This window comes from Lynx rufus, unplaced genomic scaffold (genome assembly GCF_022079265.1).
Source record: "Lynx rufus isolate CCGP_SWC_20201006 ecotype Redwood Valley unplaced genomic scaffold, mLynRuf1.p SCAF_24, whole genome shotgun sequence".
NCBI classification, from domain to species: Eukaryota; Metazoa; Chordata; class Mammalia; order Carnivora; family Felidae; genus Lynx; species Lynx rufus.
In genome coordinates, this window is record NW_025814839.1 from 2,359,323 (window position 1) to 2,372,540 (window position 13,218).

The window sequence follows — 13,218 nt, forward strand, 5'->3', positions numbered from 1 at the left end:
CCAGGAGGGACTTACCCTGTTCCTAGGCACGATTGTCAAAATAAATGCCAGCCTGTGTGCTTGGTCAGCCTGGTCAGACTCCTGGAGACCCTGCTGTAGCCCAACAGAAGGAACTTCTTGATGTGTGGGCCCAGCGCAAAATGGAAAAGGGGGCCCTCACCCACAAAATATTAAGAATTAAAAAACAGTGGGGCACCTGGGTGACTCAGTCGGTTGGGTAACCGACTTCGGCTCAGGTCATGATCTCACAGTTTGTGAGTTCGAGCCCCGCGTCGGGCTCTGTGCTGATGGCTCGGAGCCTGGAGCCTGCTTCGGATTCTGTGTCTCCCCCTCTCTCTACCTCTCCCCTGCTCACACTCTGTGTCTCTCTGTATCTCAATAATGAATAAACGTTTAAAAAATTTTTTTTAATAGAATTAAAAAACAGTGACATCAAAGGAATAAACCAAGCACAGGCCCTTCTAAGGGTGGGCCCTGTTCGACTGCACAGGTTGCATACCCACAGGTTGCCCACCCACAGGCTCTGGGTGGTTGGATGCTTGAGATACCATGACCTCCTGAAACCTGCTCAGCCCAGAGGTCATTCTAATTGGTCAGTACCTATCAGGATATTGGTTAAATATTTCACTCTAGCCCCTTCTGCCAGCTCCACTGGCACGTGTGAGTATTGCCCAAACCCATGGAGCAGGATAGATAGTATTTGCTGAGGGGAAACAGATCCCCTGATTGGGAGGAGACCATCTTTATCACCTTGCACAAGCTGCGCCGAGACGCACAGATAGACATGAATGTCCTCACTGGAGATCTTGAGGACATGAAGAGCACAGGTGGTGGGGTCCCAGACTACAGAGAGACCTTAGACCACCCAAAGATTCCCTGCAACCCCATCAGGCGTGGCAGGAAGGAGAGCCCTGGTCTGATGGGAAAACCTAAGCAGGTAATAAGGCAGACAAGTAGAATATCCGGGCAGAGGGCAGAGGTCATAGATAAAAGGATGACCATCCATCCTGGTGTGCCTGGGATCAGCCCAGTTTTGGCACTGAAATCCAAATTCCTAGGAAACCCCGCAATCCTAGGCAAACCCGGACAGTTGGTCACCCGAGATGTAGTATCCTTGGTGGGCTTTCCTGACCACTTCAAAAGCCAGGCCCTGAGCCTTTCCCGTACCCGCTAACAGATAAGGCAGGACCAAAAGAACTACAGTATTGGGTGCTGGGTGCAGAGAAGGTGTCCCTGTGGGCTCTGCTACAGCAGCTGTCCGCCAGCCCAGAGTGGCCTGGCTAGCTCTTCTCCCCCCAACTCTCCCTGAGTGAATCCCACTGCTCACCACTGGGGGCTCCAGGCCAGGCTCTAGACTTAGGACCAGCATCCACTCTGACTGGTCATATTGGTTATTAAATATGTGACTTTCAACCATCGGTGGGGGACAGCTTTGTCATCACAAACCCCCCTGCTCTACTGGTTTCCCTGGGTTCCCAAGCAATTGTGCCATCAGACCCACCGCAGGGAGGCCCTAGAGATGCAAAGGAGATGACAGACACAGGCCAGTCTAGTGCAGAAGGATCCCCCCCAAATGGCTGCTCATCTGCCCAGGGACTCCAAACACACATGACTCACACCATTTGGGCTCAGACAAGTGCCTCCCCAGGAAGCCCCGGGATCCTGGCATTACTAGGGACACACTGAGCCCCTGATGTCCCTAACCCTTTGCCAGCACCTCTGGTCCCGCAGAAGCAGCCAACATGCCTAACTCCAAGTGCCTGCAAAAGTCGGAGCCCCTGTGGAAGGAGTGGGACCAGAAGGCCCAAAAGAATGGACTGAGGCACCAGGTGAACGCTGTCAATGGTGACTGCTATGTGGGCCAATGGAAGGACAACATGAAACATGGTGAGTGGGGGATCTTCAGGGGCTTGGGAGTATGGAGTCTGGGCCATGGTGGGTGATGGGGGCCAAGGAAGTAGCTGGCAGAGCTTGTCAGGGACGTACGATATCATAAGATATGTCACCAAGGCTCCCCCAGGGGGTAAATGCTGCTGACCTGGACCAGCTGGGGGCCTCCACAGCCTGGGGCTCTGGAACCAAACTCAACCCTGACTTTAGATGACCAGGGACCAGCACGGGACAAAGTGGTCTTGAGATACCAACCATAACCACGGCCAGGGTTCTAAGGACTCCAGCATAGTCCTTACCCTCTGAGACCTGGGCTAAGTTGGGCCTGGTTAGCAGGAGGAAAAGGAGCCCCCCAAACCACTTGCAGTGGTGATTCAAAGAGCTCTGATGTGGGGGTCTGACCAGTAATGAGTGAGAGAGGACACACACACACAAGCACATACACACACAACTAGCTGGGGCTTCAAATTTAACTGTAGCTTTAACCAGCAAACAGCATGGGGGTCCTTGTGGTACAAAATCAGCCCTGAAGAAAATCAAGTGTTTTTAAGTTTTATTTATTTAGGGGCACCTAGATGGTTCAGTTGGTAGAGCATGTGACTCTTTTTTTTTTTTTAAGTTTATTTATTTATTTTGAGAGAGAGATAAAGCGAGCAGGGGAGGGGCAGAGAGAGAGGGAGAGAATCCCAAGCAGGCTCCATACTGTCAGTGTGAAGCCTGATGCGGGGCTTGAACTCACGAACCATGAGATCATGACCTGAGCTGAAACCAAGAGTTGGACACTTAACCGACTGAGCCACCCAGGTACCCCAAGCATGTGACTCTTGATCTTGGGGTCATTGTGCCATCAGACCCACCGCAGGGAGGCCCTAGAGATGCAAAGGAGATGACAGACACAGGCCAGTCTAGTGCAGAAGGATCCCCCCCAAATGGCTTGTAATCTCTACACCCAACATGAAGTTCAAACTCATGGCCTCAAGGTCAAGAGTCACATGCTCTTCTGACAGAGCCAGCCAGGCACCCCCCAAAAAACAAATTTTTATTCTAAACAGATGGTATGGCTTCTCACTCAGGACTTGAAATCCAGATGCTGTGTTCTTAACCACTTTTCTGTCCTGCCTTCCTGAGCTAAGCACTTTGGAGTCCATAAAGCTGGGTCAGAATCTCAGCTTCACCAACTCTGGCCTTGAGGAACTAATTACACCACTCTGGGCCTCAGTGTTCCAATCTGTAAAGTGGGAAAATACTTATCAGTAAAGATAAAAGATGACGTCTATCAAGTGTGTAGCCCAGGGTCTGTACAGAAGGGGAACTTCTTGAGTGTTCTTTGAGGGCTGAGCGTGGCAGGGATCACCACTCCTGAGAACTTTCCTTGTCCGGAAGCACTCCAAAGCTCACCCCACCCAATGTGCGACACAACACCACCACTCAGCACTGACTTAAAGGCCAGACTTTATGCAGCTACTCCGGGCTTTGTGTGCAGTTAAAGATGCCTGTTTGTGTGCTTTAGTCCCTGTGGGCAGCAGGTGAGGTGGACAAGGCCCTAAACTAGGAATCAGGATCCCGAAGTTCCGACCCTGGCTCTACCACTGAACAGCTGTGTGATTTCGGGTAAGCCATCTCCCATTCTCTGGATCTCAGCTGTCCCACCTGTGATATGAACTCATGGGTTGACAAGGGCCTCTGAGCCCTTCTTCTGTGTGAGTCCTGCCTCCCCTAGGACCCTGGAGGCATAGAGCTGATTGGGCTGGGGCTCCAGAAAATGGACCTGTCAGAGAATCCAGACCCAGCCTCCCCTCTCTTCAAGACGTGCCTTTGACCACGCTGACAGGGGATTGCTGTGGTGTAAGCAGCCTGGAAGCAGTCAAAAGTCATCATCATTCAGGGCAAGGATTGGAGTGGCTAGTGCTTCCCCAGCCTGTTCATTCGTTCACTCTGCTAACACCCATTGCACTCCTAGTCCATGCCAGGCCCTGTACTGGGCATCTGCTTAATGCCAGCCCCCAGGGAGCTCCAGACTCACAGAGAAGCCACACAGTAAGTAATATCCCATTTTAGAGAAGAGGAAATTGGGACTCGGAGAGAAGAAATTATTTACTGAGGGTCACATACCTATGTGCTAAATGACCTGGAGGCAGAAGCCAGCCTCCCAGAAAAAAAAAGGAAACATGCTGTCTCGAAAACTCAGTGACTATGTATGCTACATGGTGGAGAACCATGGGGATGACTATAAAGCTATGGCCTAAGATGAGGAGGATTACTGTCAAGATATCCCAAAACAGATTCAGAATAAGACCAATGTCTATAAGCATTTTTACCCAGCAGAGTGGCAATCCTTCCTCGATTCTTTGCAGAAGAATAAGATAGAAGTTGAGTGATAGAGGGGCGCCTGGGTGGCTCAGTTGGTTAACCATCTGATTCTTGATTTCAGCTCAGGTCATGATCTCATGGTTTGTGAGTTCAAGCTCCTCATTGGACTCTGTGCTGACAGCACAGAGCCTGCTTGGGATTCTCCCTCTCCTTCTCTCTTTGCCCCTGCCCTGCTCATGCTCTCTCTCTCTCAAAATAAATAAATAACTTAAAAAAAAAAAAGAAGTTGAGTGATTGGCTTATGCCTGCCCCAGGCTGAGACCTCCTCCTGGACCAGAGAAGCTGGAGCCAAAGTGTAAGATTTTAGGCAAGGAGAAGCATGTGGCTAGATCTCTCTCTCTCTCTCTCTCTCTCTCTCTCTCTCTCTCTCTCTCTCACACACACACACACACATACACACACACACACACTCCTCTCTGGGGAAGGAACTGTCTCCCAGACGCTTCTGAGGGCCCTGGGAAAAGCCAGAACCTACTGTTTTCAGAGTGGGTGATTTGTTTATATATAGTCTGTACATAATAAAACAAGGTTATTTTGCATCAAAAAAATAAAAATAAAAGTGTGGCATCAGGATGTGAAGAGTGCCAGGGAGGAGACACAGAGGCAGCCATGAGAACACAGAGAGGTGATGTTTGAACTGAGTGCAAAAGGATAAGGATTCACTTGGTAGAAGAGCATATCTTCTAGATGGTGGAATCAGAATGGAAGGCTTTGGGCTGTATTAAGTCTTGTTCAGTCTTGTTTTTGGAACTGACTGGAAGCCCATGTGCCCAGAGCAGAGAGAGCCAGGGGAAAGGGCAGGCAGGGCAAGGGTTCCAACCACAAAGGACCTTATTGGGGCACATGGGGGGCTCAGTTCATTGAGCATCTGCTCTTGGTTTCCGCTAGGGTCATGATCTCTCATGGTTTGTGGGTTTGAGCCCCGCCTAGGGCTCCACACTGCCAGTACAGAGCCTGCCTGGAATTCTCTCTCTCTCCCTCTCTCTCTGCCCCTCCTGCACTCTCTCTCGCTCAAAATAAGTAAATAAACTAAAAAAAAAAAAAAAAAAAAAAAGGACCTTTGAGGAGGTGGTAAATTTGCCGTCATCCCAGAGGCAAACAGTCTCATTAGACCAACTTGAATCACATGCCCTTCATTGAACCAATCACAGTGGCCTGGGCTGATTGGCTAGCCTTGCCAGGGGGAGGAGTCTGATCCATACAAACCTTAGGGATTGAGAGTTTGGGAGGTGCTGGTTCCCCAAAAGGAATAAAATTAGAAGGAGGACAGGTATAGACAACCCAGTGAGAGCTCTACCTCAAGGGCAAAAATAATTGGTAACATCTTTCCTATTTGCAGGCACTGTTCTAAGTGCTTTCCATACGGTAATGAATTTAGTGATAGAACAACCCCATGAGATTCTCTCATCTCCCTTTTACCGATGAGGAGCTTAATAACATTGAGGCACTTAATAACATTAAGTTATTTGTGCAAGATCAGAAAGCTCACAGGGACAATGTTGGATTTGTTCCTGAGCTACCAAGGACCAAGACATGAATTGGCCCATGTAGGTACTCCACAAATATTTTATTCATCCTTTTGTTCAACAAATGTTTTTGTTCAGCATGTATTTGTCTCCTGCAACTTGCCAGGCACTGTTCCTCAGTGCTGGGAATAGAGCGGTGAGCAGAACGGACCAAAGTCTGTGTCCTCAGAGAGTGCACATTCTCCTCATGGAGAGCTAGACAATAGACAATAAATGACAAGTGAGTGAATTGTCTGTTAGGTTAGGAGTTGATAAGGGATATGGAAAGAAACAGAGCAGGGTAAGAGAGGAAGATAGGCTTGTGATTTTACAGGGGTTGGTCAGGGTAAGCCTCGCTGAGAAAGATTTGAACAGAGACTTGCAGGAGGTAGGGAGTGAGTGAATATTTGGAGAAGAGCGTTCTAGGCCAAAGGATAAGCAGGTATAAAGGCCCTGAGGCAGAAGCATATCTGGCGGGATCCAGGAACAGCAGGAGGCCATAGTGGTTGGAGAGCAGTCTGGAAGGCGGGAGTGGAAGACACAGACGAAGCAGGAGTGGTAGGAGAGGGTCCCCATGTGTGTTCTGGAGAACTGAAGAAATATGCAGAATATTTTCTAGAAATTCTGGCCATCTGGCATAATCATTCAGTATTATTAAGAGATAAAGCTAGGGGCACCTGGGTGGCTCAGTCGGTTAAGTGTCTGACTTCGGTTCACGTCATGATTTCATGGTTCATGAGTTCGAGCCCCGAGTCGGGCTCTGTGCTGACAGCTCCGAAGCCTGGAGCCTGCTTCGGATTCTGTGTCTCCCCCTCTCTCTCTGCCCCTCCCCCGCTCACACTCTGTCTCTGTCTCTCTCAAAAATAAATCAACACTAAAAATATTAGAATAGAAAAAAGAGACAAAGCTTATTAAGAGAAAAAGAAGTGGCAGATTTCTACTTGGGATTTGTTAGAGCAATCTGGTTTCAGAGCAAAGGACTGGAGAACTGCTATTTGTAGAAATGGAACTTTCTTGGTGTTTTCCCTACTGGTGGGTGTCTAGGGGCACAGACCCTGGCCCAGCCCTTGAGAACACCAAGGCAGCCCCTGAGGCCAAGGCAGACACAGCATCTGCCCCTCCAGCCCCATGGCTGCCGTGTCTGCAATCTTGGCCCATCTCTGTGTCATCAGGAAAAGGAACACAGATCTGGAAGAAAAAAGGAGCCATCTATGAGGGAGACTGGAAGTTTGGGAAGCGAGATGGCTATGGCACCCTCAGCAATCCTGACCAAGAGAAGGGAAAGTATAGGAAAGTATACTCTGGCTGGTGGAAAGATGATAAAAAATCGGTGAGTGGTTCCCATCATGCTCTGGGGTGTGGGCCGGGCTGAAAGCAGGCTGTGTGTGTGTGTGTGTGTGTGTGTGTAGGGGGAGCAGTCAGAGAGGCCTGGGAGAAAAGGGGGGAAGGGTTGAGGGAAGGAGGACACGGGCACTGTGTGCGTGGGAGAAGGAAGGGGTGGGGAATCATCAAGGGTTCTCAGAACAAAACCCAGGAAACAGGAAGCAAGAGGAGAGGGCCCAGGGAGGAGCCCATGAAACCCTGTGGCTACAAAAAGCCAGCCAGGCTGTGTGGGGGCCAAGTCTCCTCCCCCATCTCCCCCACTCATTTCCTGGCTTTCTTTTCCCTGGGCATTCCTTTCTAAGAATCCCCCTTCTGTTGGGCCTGAACAAGAAGGGGGTAGGAAAAGTGGGAGCAAGAAAGCAGAGGCCACACCCTTGGCCACAGAACAAGAAAGGAAGGTCCTGGAGGTAGAAGCCAGCCAGAGGCATATCCTCAACCCATAAGTGCCTGACCCCTCACCATAGGCCATAGAGACAGATAATAACAGTGCTGCTATTGAACAACTGCTATTGCGATGCCAGAGTCACAGCATATGATGCTTCAGCTAACTCACAATATCGTCATCATCATCATCACTCATTTTATTCATAAGGAAACAAGCTCAGAGAGGTGAAGTGCCTTGCCTGGGGTCACACACTGCTGGCAAGTGGTAGAGCTCAGGATTTCATGATCTCTGCTCTGAAACTGTTTACTGACCAGTAGGGAGAGAGATCCCAAAATAAACAATTCACATTTAATATGGTGTTAGGATAGAGGTTTTCACAGGGAGCCCACAGGAATTGAGAATTCAGGGCAGGCTTCCTGCAGGAGGTGATGCCAAAAGGTACAAAGACTTAAACAGGGAGGGAAAAAAGGAGAAGAGGAAGTAGCAAAGTGGAAGGAGCAAAGAATGTGTCAAACAGCAAGGTGTGTGTGCCCACAGGTAGGAGTGAGGGGGGAGGGGTAGGTGGGGGCCTTGAAGGCTATGTGGAGAATCAGGATTTTGAGGGGTAGATGGGCTGCTTAACCCAACTTCCTTAGGTGTGATCTGCGGGGAGTCCATGATTCTGTGTAGTTGTGGTGTTCATTTTTCTGGGGAGAAAGTCCATAACTGATCAGATTCTCTCAGAAGCATCTGTGACTTTTAATAGGGTCAAATCAAAGCTGAGGAGAGGGGGCAAACATGATCAGATGTGCGATGTAAAGATCCATCTAGCTGCTTACTGGGGGATGCATGAGGAGGGGAGAATGGGAGAGTTGGAGGAAGGGGACCCGTGGGGAGCAGAGATGAGATACTGGGCTGCATGAAGGTGACAGCATAGGGGTGGAGGGCAATGGGACAACCCGGGGAGCTTTTTCAATTCACGACCATGAGCTTGGGATGTAGGGCTGAGGGAGGAAACAGGGAAGTAGCCAGGGTGTGGCTTGGGTGCCAGGGAAGATGCGGGTGACTTTCCTGGTGTTGGGGACGCCATGAACAGGGACACCTTCATGCTTTCAGGGCTATGGGATTCAGTTTTTCGGACCCAAGGAGTATTACGAGGGTGAGTGGTGTGGCGACCAGCGCAGCGGGTGGGGCCGCATGTACTACAGTAACGGCGACATCTACGAGGGCCAGTGGTTGAAGGACAAGCCGAATGGGGAGGGCATGTTGCGCCTGAGTAAGTGCCCCGCCCCAATAGCCTGCTGGCCACGCCCCACCCACAACCCTTTCTCCAGCTCCAGCTAAGATGAAGGACAGGACCAGATCCCTGCCCTCAAAGAATTTATATTCCTTTTTTCTTTTTTTAAGTTTATTTATTTATTTTGAGACAGAGTGGGGGAGGGGCAGAGAGAGAGGGAGAGAGAGAATCACAAATGGTCTCCAAGCTGACAGCACAGAGCCTGACCCAGCCTCAATCTCACCGATGGTGAGATCATGACCTGAGCTAAAATCAAGAATCTGACTCTCAACCGACTGAGCCACCCAGGTGCCCTCCTGGGAGCTTATATTCGAAAGGGGGAGCCTAACAATAAACATCAACAATTAAGACATTTTCTTATGGTCCTAATAATCATAGTCTATGCTTACACAGCACTGAGCTCACTTAATCCTGGCTATGGTCCTATAAGATAGATACTCTTAGCCCGATTTTGCAGATGAACTGAGGTACAGAGAGGTTAAGTGACTTGCTCAAGGTCAATGCAGTCTGTTAGTCGTTAGATCCAAAGTGCTAAGGAATATCCCTTGAAAATAGAAAGGTGTGTTGGATGACAAAGGAGTTGTGGACAGGAGCGATTTAGATTGACTTATGGTCAGGGAATGTCTCCCTCAAGAGGTGACATTTGAACAGAAGACTTGAAGGAAGAGAAGGAACCTGATAGGCATTGAGCTGGGAAAGAACAGAGGAAAGAGTAATCAGTCAAGTAAACTGCCTTAGCGTCAGGACTTAACCCATTCCCTACGTAGCAACCAGCATGAATTTTTTACAGATTGGACCTGGTGGCTGCCCTGCTTTCAACCATCCGTAGGCAGCACCATCTGGCCCTCCTCACCTAATTGTGCTTCCCACGTCTTCCTCTGGGAATCCCTTCATTTCAGCCAGACTCATGTTCTTCCAGTTCCTCCCACGCTTTCTGCCTCAGGGCCCTTGCACTGCAGTTCTCTCTTCCCCGCAATAGAAAGAAGATCCTCCAGGTCTTTGCACTGTCTCCTCCTCAGAGAGGCCTTCCCTGTTCACTCCACTAAAGCACATTCTCCTCAGCACCTGCTTGCTTCCTTTCCTTTTTAGCGCTAGGTGTATAACCTTGGGCAAGTTTCTTTCTGTCGGTGCCTCAGTTACCTCACCTGTAAAATGGGAGTGAAAGTAGTACCCACTTTGTAGGTGCTACGAACACGTCTGGCACATAGTAGGCTATCAATAAAGCTAGTGCCATTGTCTCTCCAGACTGTGAGCTGGATAAGGACCTGGACTGCGTATTTATTTTGTTCCCCACTGTTTCCCCAATGCCTGGCACATAGTAAGTGCTCTTAGTGAGGACACAGACCAGAGCTCAGTCTCCTGAAAACTCAAGATTCCAACTTCCAGTGAGATTTGGCCAAACTGAGGCATTGGGGCCACTGAGGAGGGTTTAATCCAGTCACTTCTGTCTGTCGTCCTCAACCCCCGGGCACCCAGTGCTGTGCCTGCTTTCAGTGAGCATCTGATAGCCTGCATTTAGTGAGCACCTGCTGCGGCCACACATAGTGTAAGGGTTCTAAGTGCATCATTTCTAGTGGCCCAGACTCTGGAGACAGCTTGCCTGGGTTCAAATCCCACCGCAAGCTCTTACTACCTACGTGACCTCGGGCAATTTGCTTAAACTCTCGCGCTTTGGTTTTCTCATCTGTAAAGTAAGGATAAAAATAAAACTTAAGTAGGGTATTGTGAAGGTTCACTGAGGTTTGTGGAGTGCTTAGCATGGTGCCTGACACGTAATAGTAAGTGTTCAACAATATTATAGCTCATACTTGGAGGTAGCAGGTGTCAGCAAATTACATTCCTTGAACCAAATCCAAATCCAGCTCCGCGTACGTTTTGGTAAGTAAAGTTTTATTGGCACACTGACTTGCTCATACATTTACACATTGTCCACGCTGCTTTCATGATTCGATGGCAGAGTTGAGTGGCTGTGACAGAGAACATGTGACACACAAAGCATAAAATACCGTCTGCCCCTTCACAGAAAAAGTCTGCTGACCTCTGACCTAGAGTTTATCCAGTATCCTTCTAAGCCCTTTCTGTGTTTTGACTTACTTAATCTCCACCGCAATTCTGTGAGGTAGGTGTTACTGTTATTCCCATTTTACAAATGAGGAAATGAGACAGAATGGTCGAGTGATTTGCCCGAGACCACATGGCTGCGAGCGTCTCAGCGGAGAAGTGCTAGCTTTATTATTACTCCTTTTGCAGCACCACCACCATCCGTTGAGCAGGAGAGTTAATTCATGATTAAAAGCATGGTCTCCTGGGATGAACAGCCCTTGGCTTCAAATCTTGTCTCTGACACTTCCTAGCTCTGTGACCTTGAGCACGTCAGTCAAACTCCCTGAGCTTTCAAGCTCCATCTGTAAAAATGGAGTCCGTTATCCTTCATAGAACTGTTTTTGTGAGGAGCGCGTGAGGTCAGAAACATAGCAAAGAACCATGGGCAGAATGAGTGCCGGAAAAACATTGCCTCTTCGTGTCAGTAGCTACATTTTGTATAAATAGGAAACGATGTTGCTCATCCAAATTCAGGCAAGTAGTGGAGGCAAGACTTGGACCGGCTCTGATTCCGGAAGCCATTGACACCCCTAGGCTCTGATGTTTATAGTTCGGGCCTCCCAGACTCCAGGCAGCCCAGCCCAGGGCACTCTCAACATCTTGGTCTCCTTCTGGCTTCCCTGTGGGCACAGTGGCATGTGGAGGGGCCAACGTGGTAGTGGGGCCTGGTTAGGTGTGTCCAGCACCCAAGTGACCCTGTCCTTTCCCCCAGAGAACGGGAACCGCTACGAGGGCTACTGGCAGAGAGGCATGAAGAATGGGTCGGGCCGTTTCTTCCACCTGGACCACGGTCAGCTGTTTGAAGGCTTCTGGGTGGACGACGTGGCCAAGTGTGGCACAATGATTGACTTTGGCCGCGATGAGGCCCCTGAGCCCACCCAGTTCCCCATTCCTAAGGTGGGCAGCACCCACCAGGGCCCTGTGGCCACACCCAGAGAGACAGAAAACAGTACCTCCCCCCAACTGCCCACACACACCCAGGCACATCCAGCCTGGCCAGGCCTAGCCCAGCCCAGCCCAGCCAGGGAACAGACCAGATTTTGTTTTCAGTCGGGGCATCCCCACGGAGACTGGCAGCGCCCAAGGCAGACAGCACTTCCAGAGTCGGGAGCACCCCACAAGGTGGGCAGCACCCCACAGGATGGCGGCCTGGGCCTTCCATGCTCCCCAATCCAACCCCTTACTGCTTCCCTCCAGATCGAAATTCTAGACCCTAATGGTGTGCTGGAGGAAGCCTTGGCCATGTTCAAGAAGACAGAGGAAGATGAAGATTGATGCCAGGTGAGGGATGGGTATACTTTCCCCCCTCGGATGTGGTTGAGAAAGCTCCTGGGGTCTCCTTTGGCCAAGGGGCTCAGGGGCAGGACCAGAGGGTGGGTTTCTTTCCTCCTGCAATCCAGCTGGTTCTTTTTGGTTCCTCCCCTTGAGAACTCATTTCCTCAAAGACCAGGTCCCTCCTGAAAGCCCTTGAGTAAGGTAGTTTGCCCCAGGCCTGCACTTGCGCATCTGTCCTAGCCCCTCCTCGTGTGGGTGTTAAGTGGGGTTCCAGGAGAGGGTGATGGTACAGCATCTTAGGGTCACCAGCTGCCACCAGCCCCTTGCCCCTGCAGAGAATACACCAGAGCTTCTGGAGAAATTCAAGCCCGTCGCCCAACTGCTCAAACCGGTGCGGCTTCTGAATTGAGTGGTGACTCGGGCACACCCTTGGCACCCTCAGAGGGCACCTCACTCCTCCCAGCACTGGATCATCCTCTCCCCAGCTGGCTTTGGGGATCCTCTTGTTACAGCTTTCATTCTGGGCCCCCATTCCTGAGCACGGGAGTATAAAGAACCTGGTGGCTTCAGCCCAGGGCTTGCGGTGTGTGATTGTGGGTGGGGTGGAGAGGGTGGAGTTCTGGGAAGGACTTTAGGTGAGGAAGACAGACGTCCCCACAGGCTGCATGGATTTACCCAGGGGGAGAAAGAAGAAGTGTCTCTAGGTCTCTGACCTTTGAGATACTCCAGGGAGAAGAGCCGGTGTCTGGTCACATTGGCCACTAAGATTTGGGGTTGAGACAGAACCTGGCTTCTCAACCTAACACAGGAACACTCAACCTTAGGATCCTGCAGGAGCTTTAAAAGCTACAGACACCCAGGTTTTGTGACTTACTGGTTTTGTGACCCTAAGTGACCTCAGCTGCCCCATTTGTAAAATGGCACTTAGGAGATCTCACAGGGGTGTTTTTGAGGATTTGCTAACAGATGTAATAATAACAAATAAGTTGTATTGAGGTTAATTGTGAAGCTGAGATCCAGGAAGAGCTTTG

The 13,218-nt window shown here is 50.1% G+C and overlaps 1 protein-coding gene across 4 annotated transcripts; it reads left to right on the forward strand.

Annotated features, from left to right (window-relative positions):
• The first annotated feature begins 355 nt into the window (after positions 1-355).
• MORN3 (MORN repeat containing 3) lies at positions 356-12,756 on the forward strand. Of its 4 annotated transcripts, XM_047088107.1 has the most exons (5): positions 356-1,887; positions 6,938-7,095; positions 8,629-8,788; positions 11,625-11,809; positions 12,110-12,756. In XM_047088107.1, the coding sequence occupies exons 1-5, from the start codon at positions 1,743-1,745 to the stop codon at positions 12,185-12,187; spliced, it is 726 nt and encodes a 241-aa protein (XP_046944063.1). In that variant the 5' UTR covers positions 356-1,742; the 3' UTR covers positions 12,188-12,756. The 4 variants fall into 4 exon arrangements, with proteins under 4 accessions (XP_046944063.1, XP_046944064.1, XP_046944062.1 ...); XM_047088106.1 differs by lacking the exon at positions 356-1,887 and having other exon boundaries at positions 6,630-7,095; XM_047088105.1 differs by lacking the exon at positions 356-1,887 and having other exon boundaries at positions 6,630-7,095; positions 11,625-12,756.
• Positions 12,757-13,218: the final 462 nt, after the last annotated feature.

What these genes read in the sequence shown, in the direction of transcription:
- MORN3 (XM_047088105.1), top strand. Translation starts at nt 6,769, where the DNA reads ATGGAACTTTCTTGGTGTTTTCCCTACTGGTGGGTGTCTAGGGGCACA. An exon ending in GGAAAGATGATAAAAAATCG is followed by an intron (nt 7,096 to 8,628) that starts GTGAGTGGTTCC and finishes TCATGCTTTCAG; the next exon opens with GGCTATGGGATTCAGTTTTT. An exon ending in GGAGGGCATGTTGCGCCTGA is followed by an intron (nt 8,789 to 11,624) that starts GTAAGTGCCCCG and finishes CCTTTCCCCCAG; the next exon opens with AGAACGGGAACCGCTACGAG.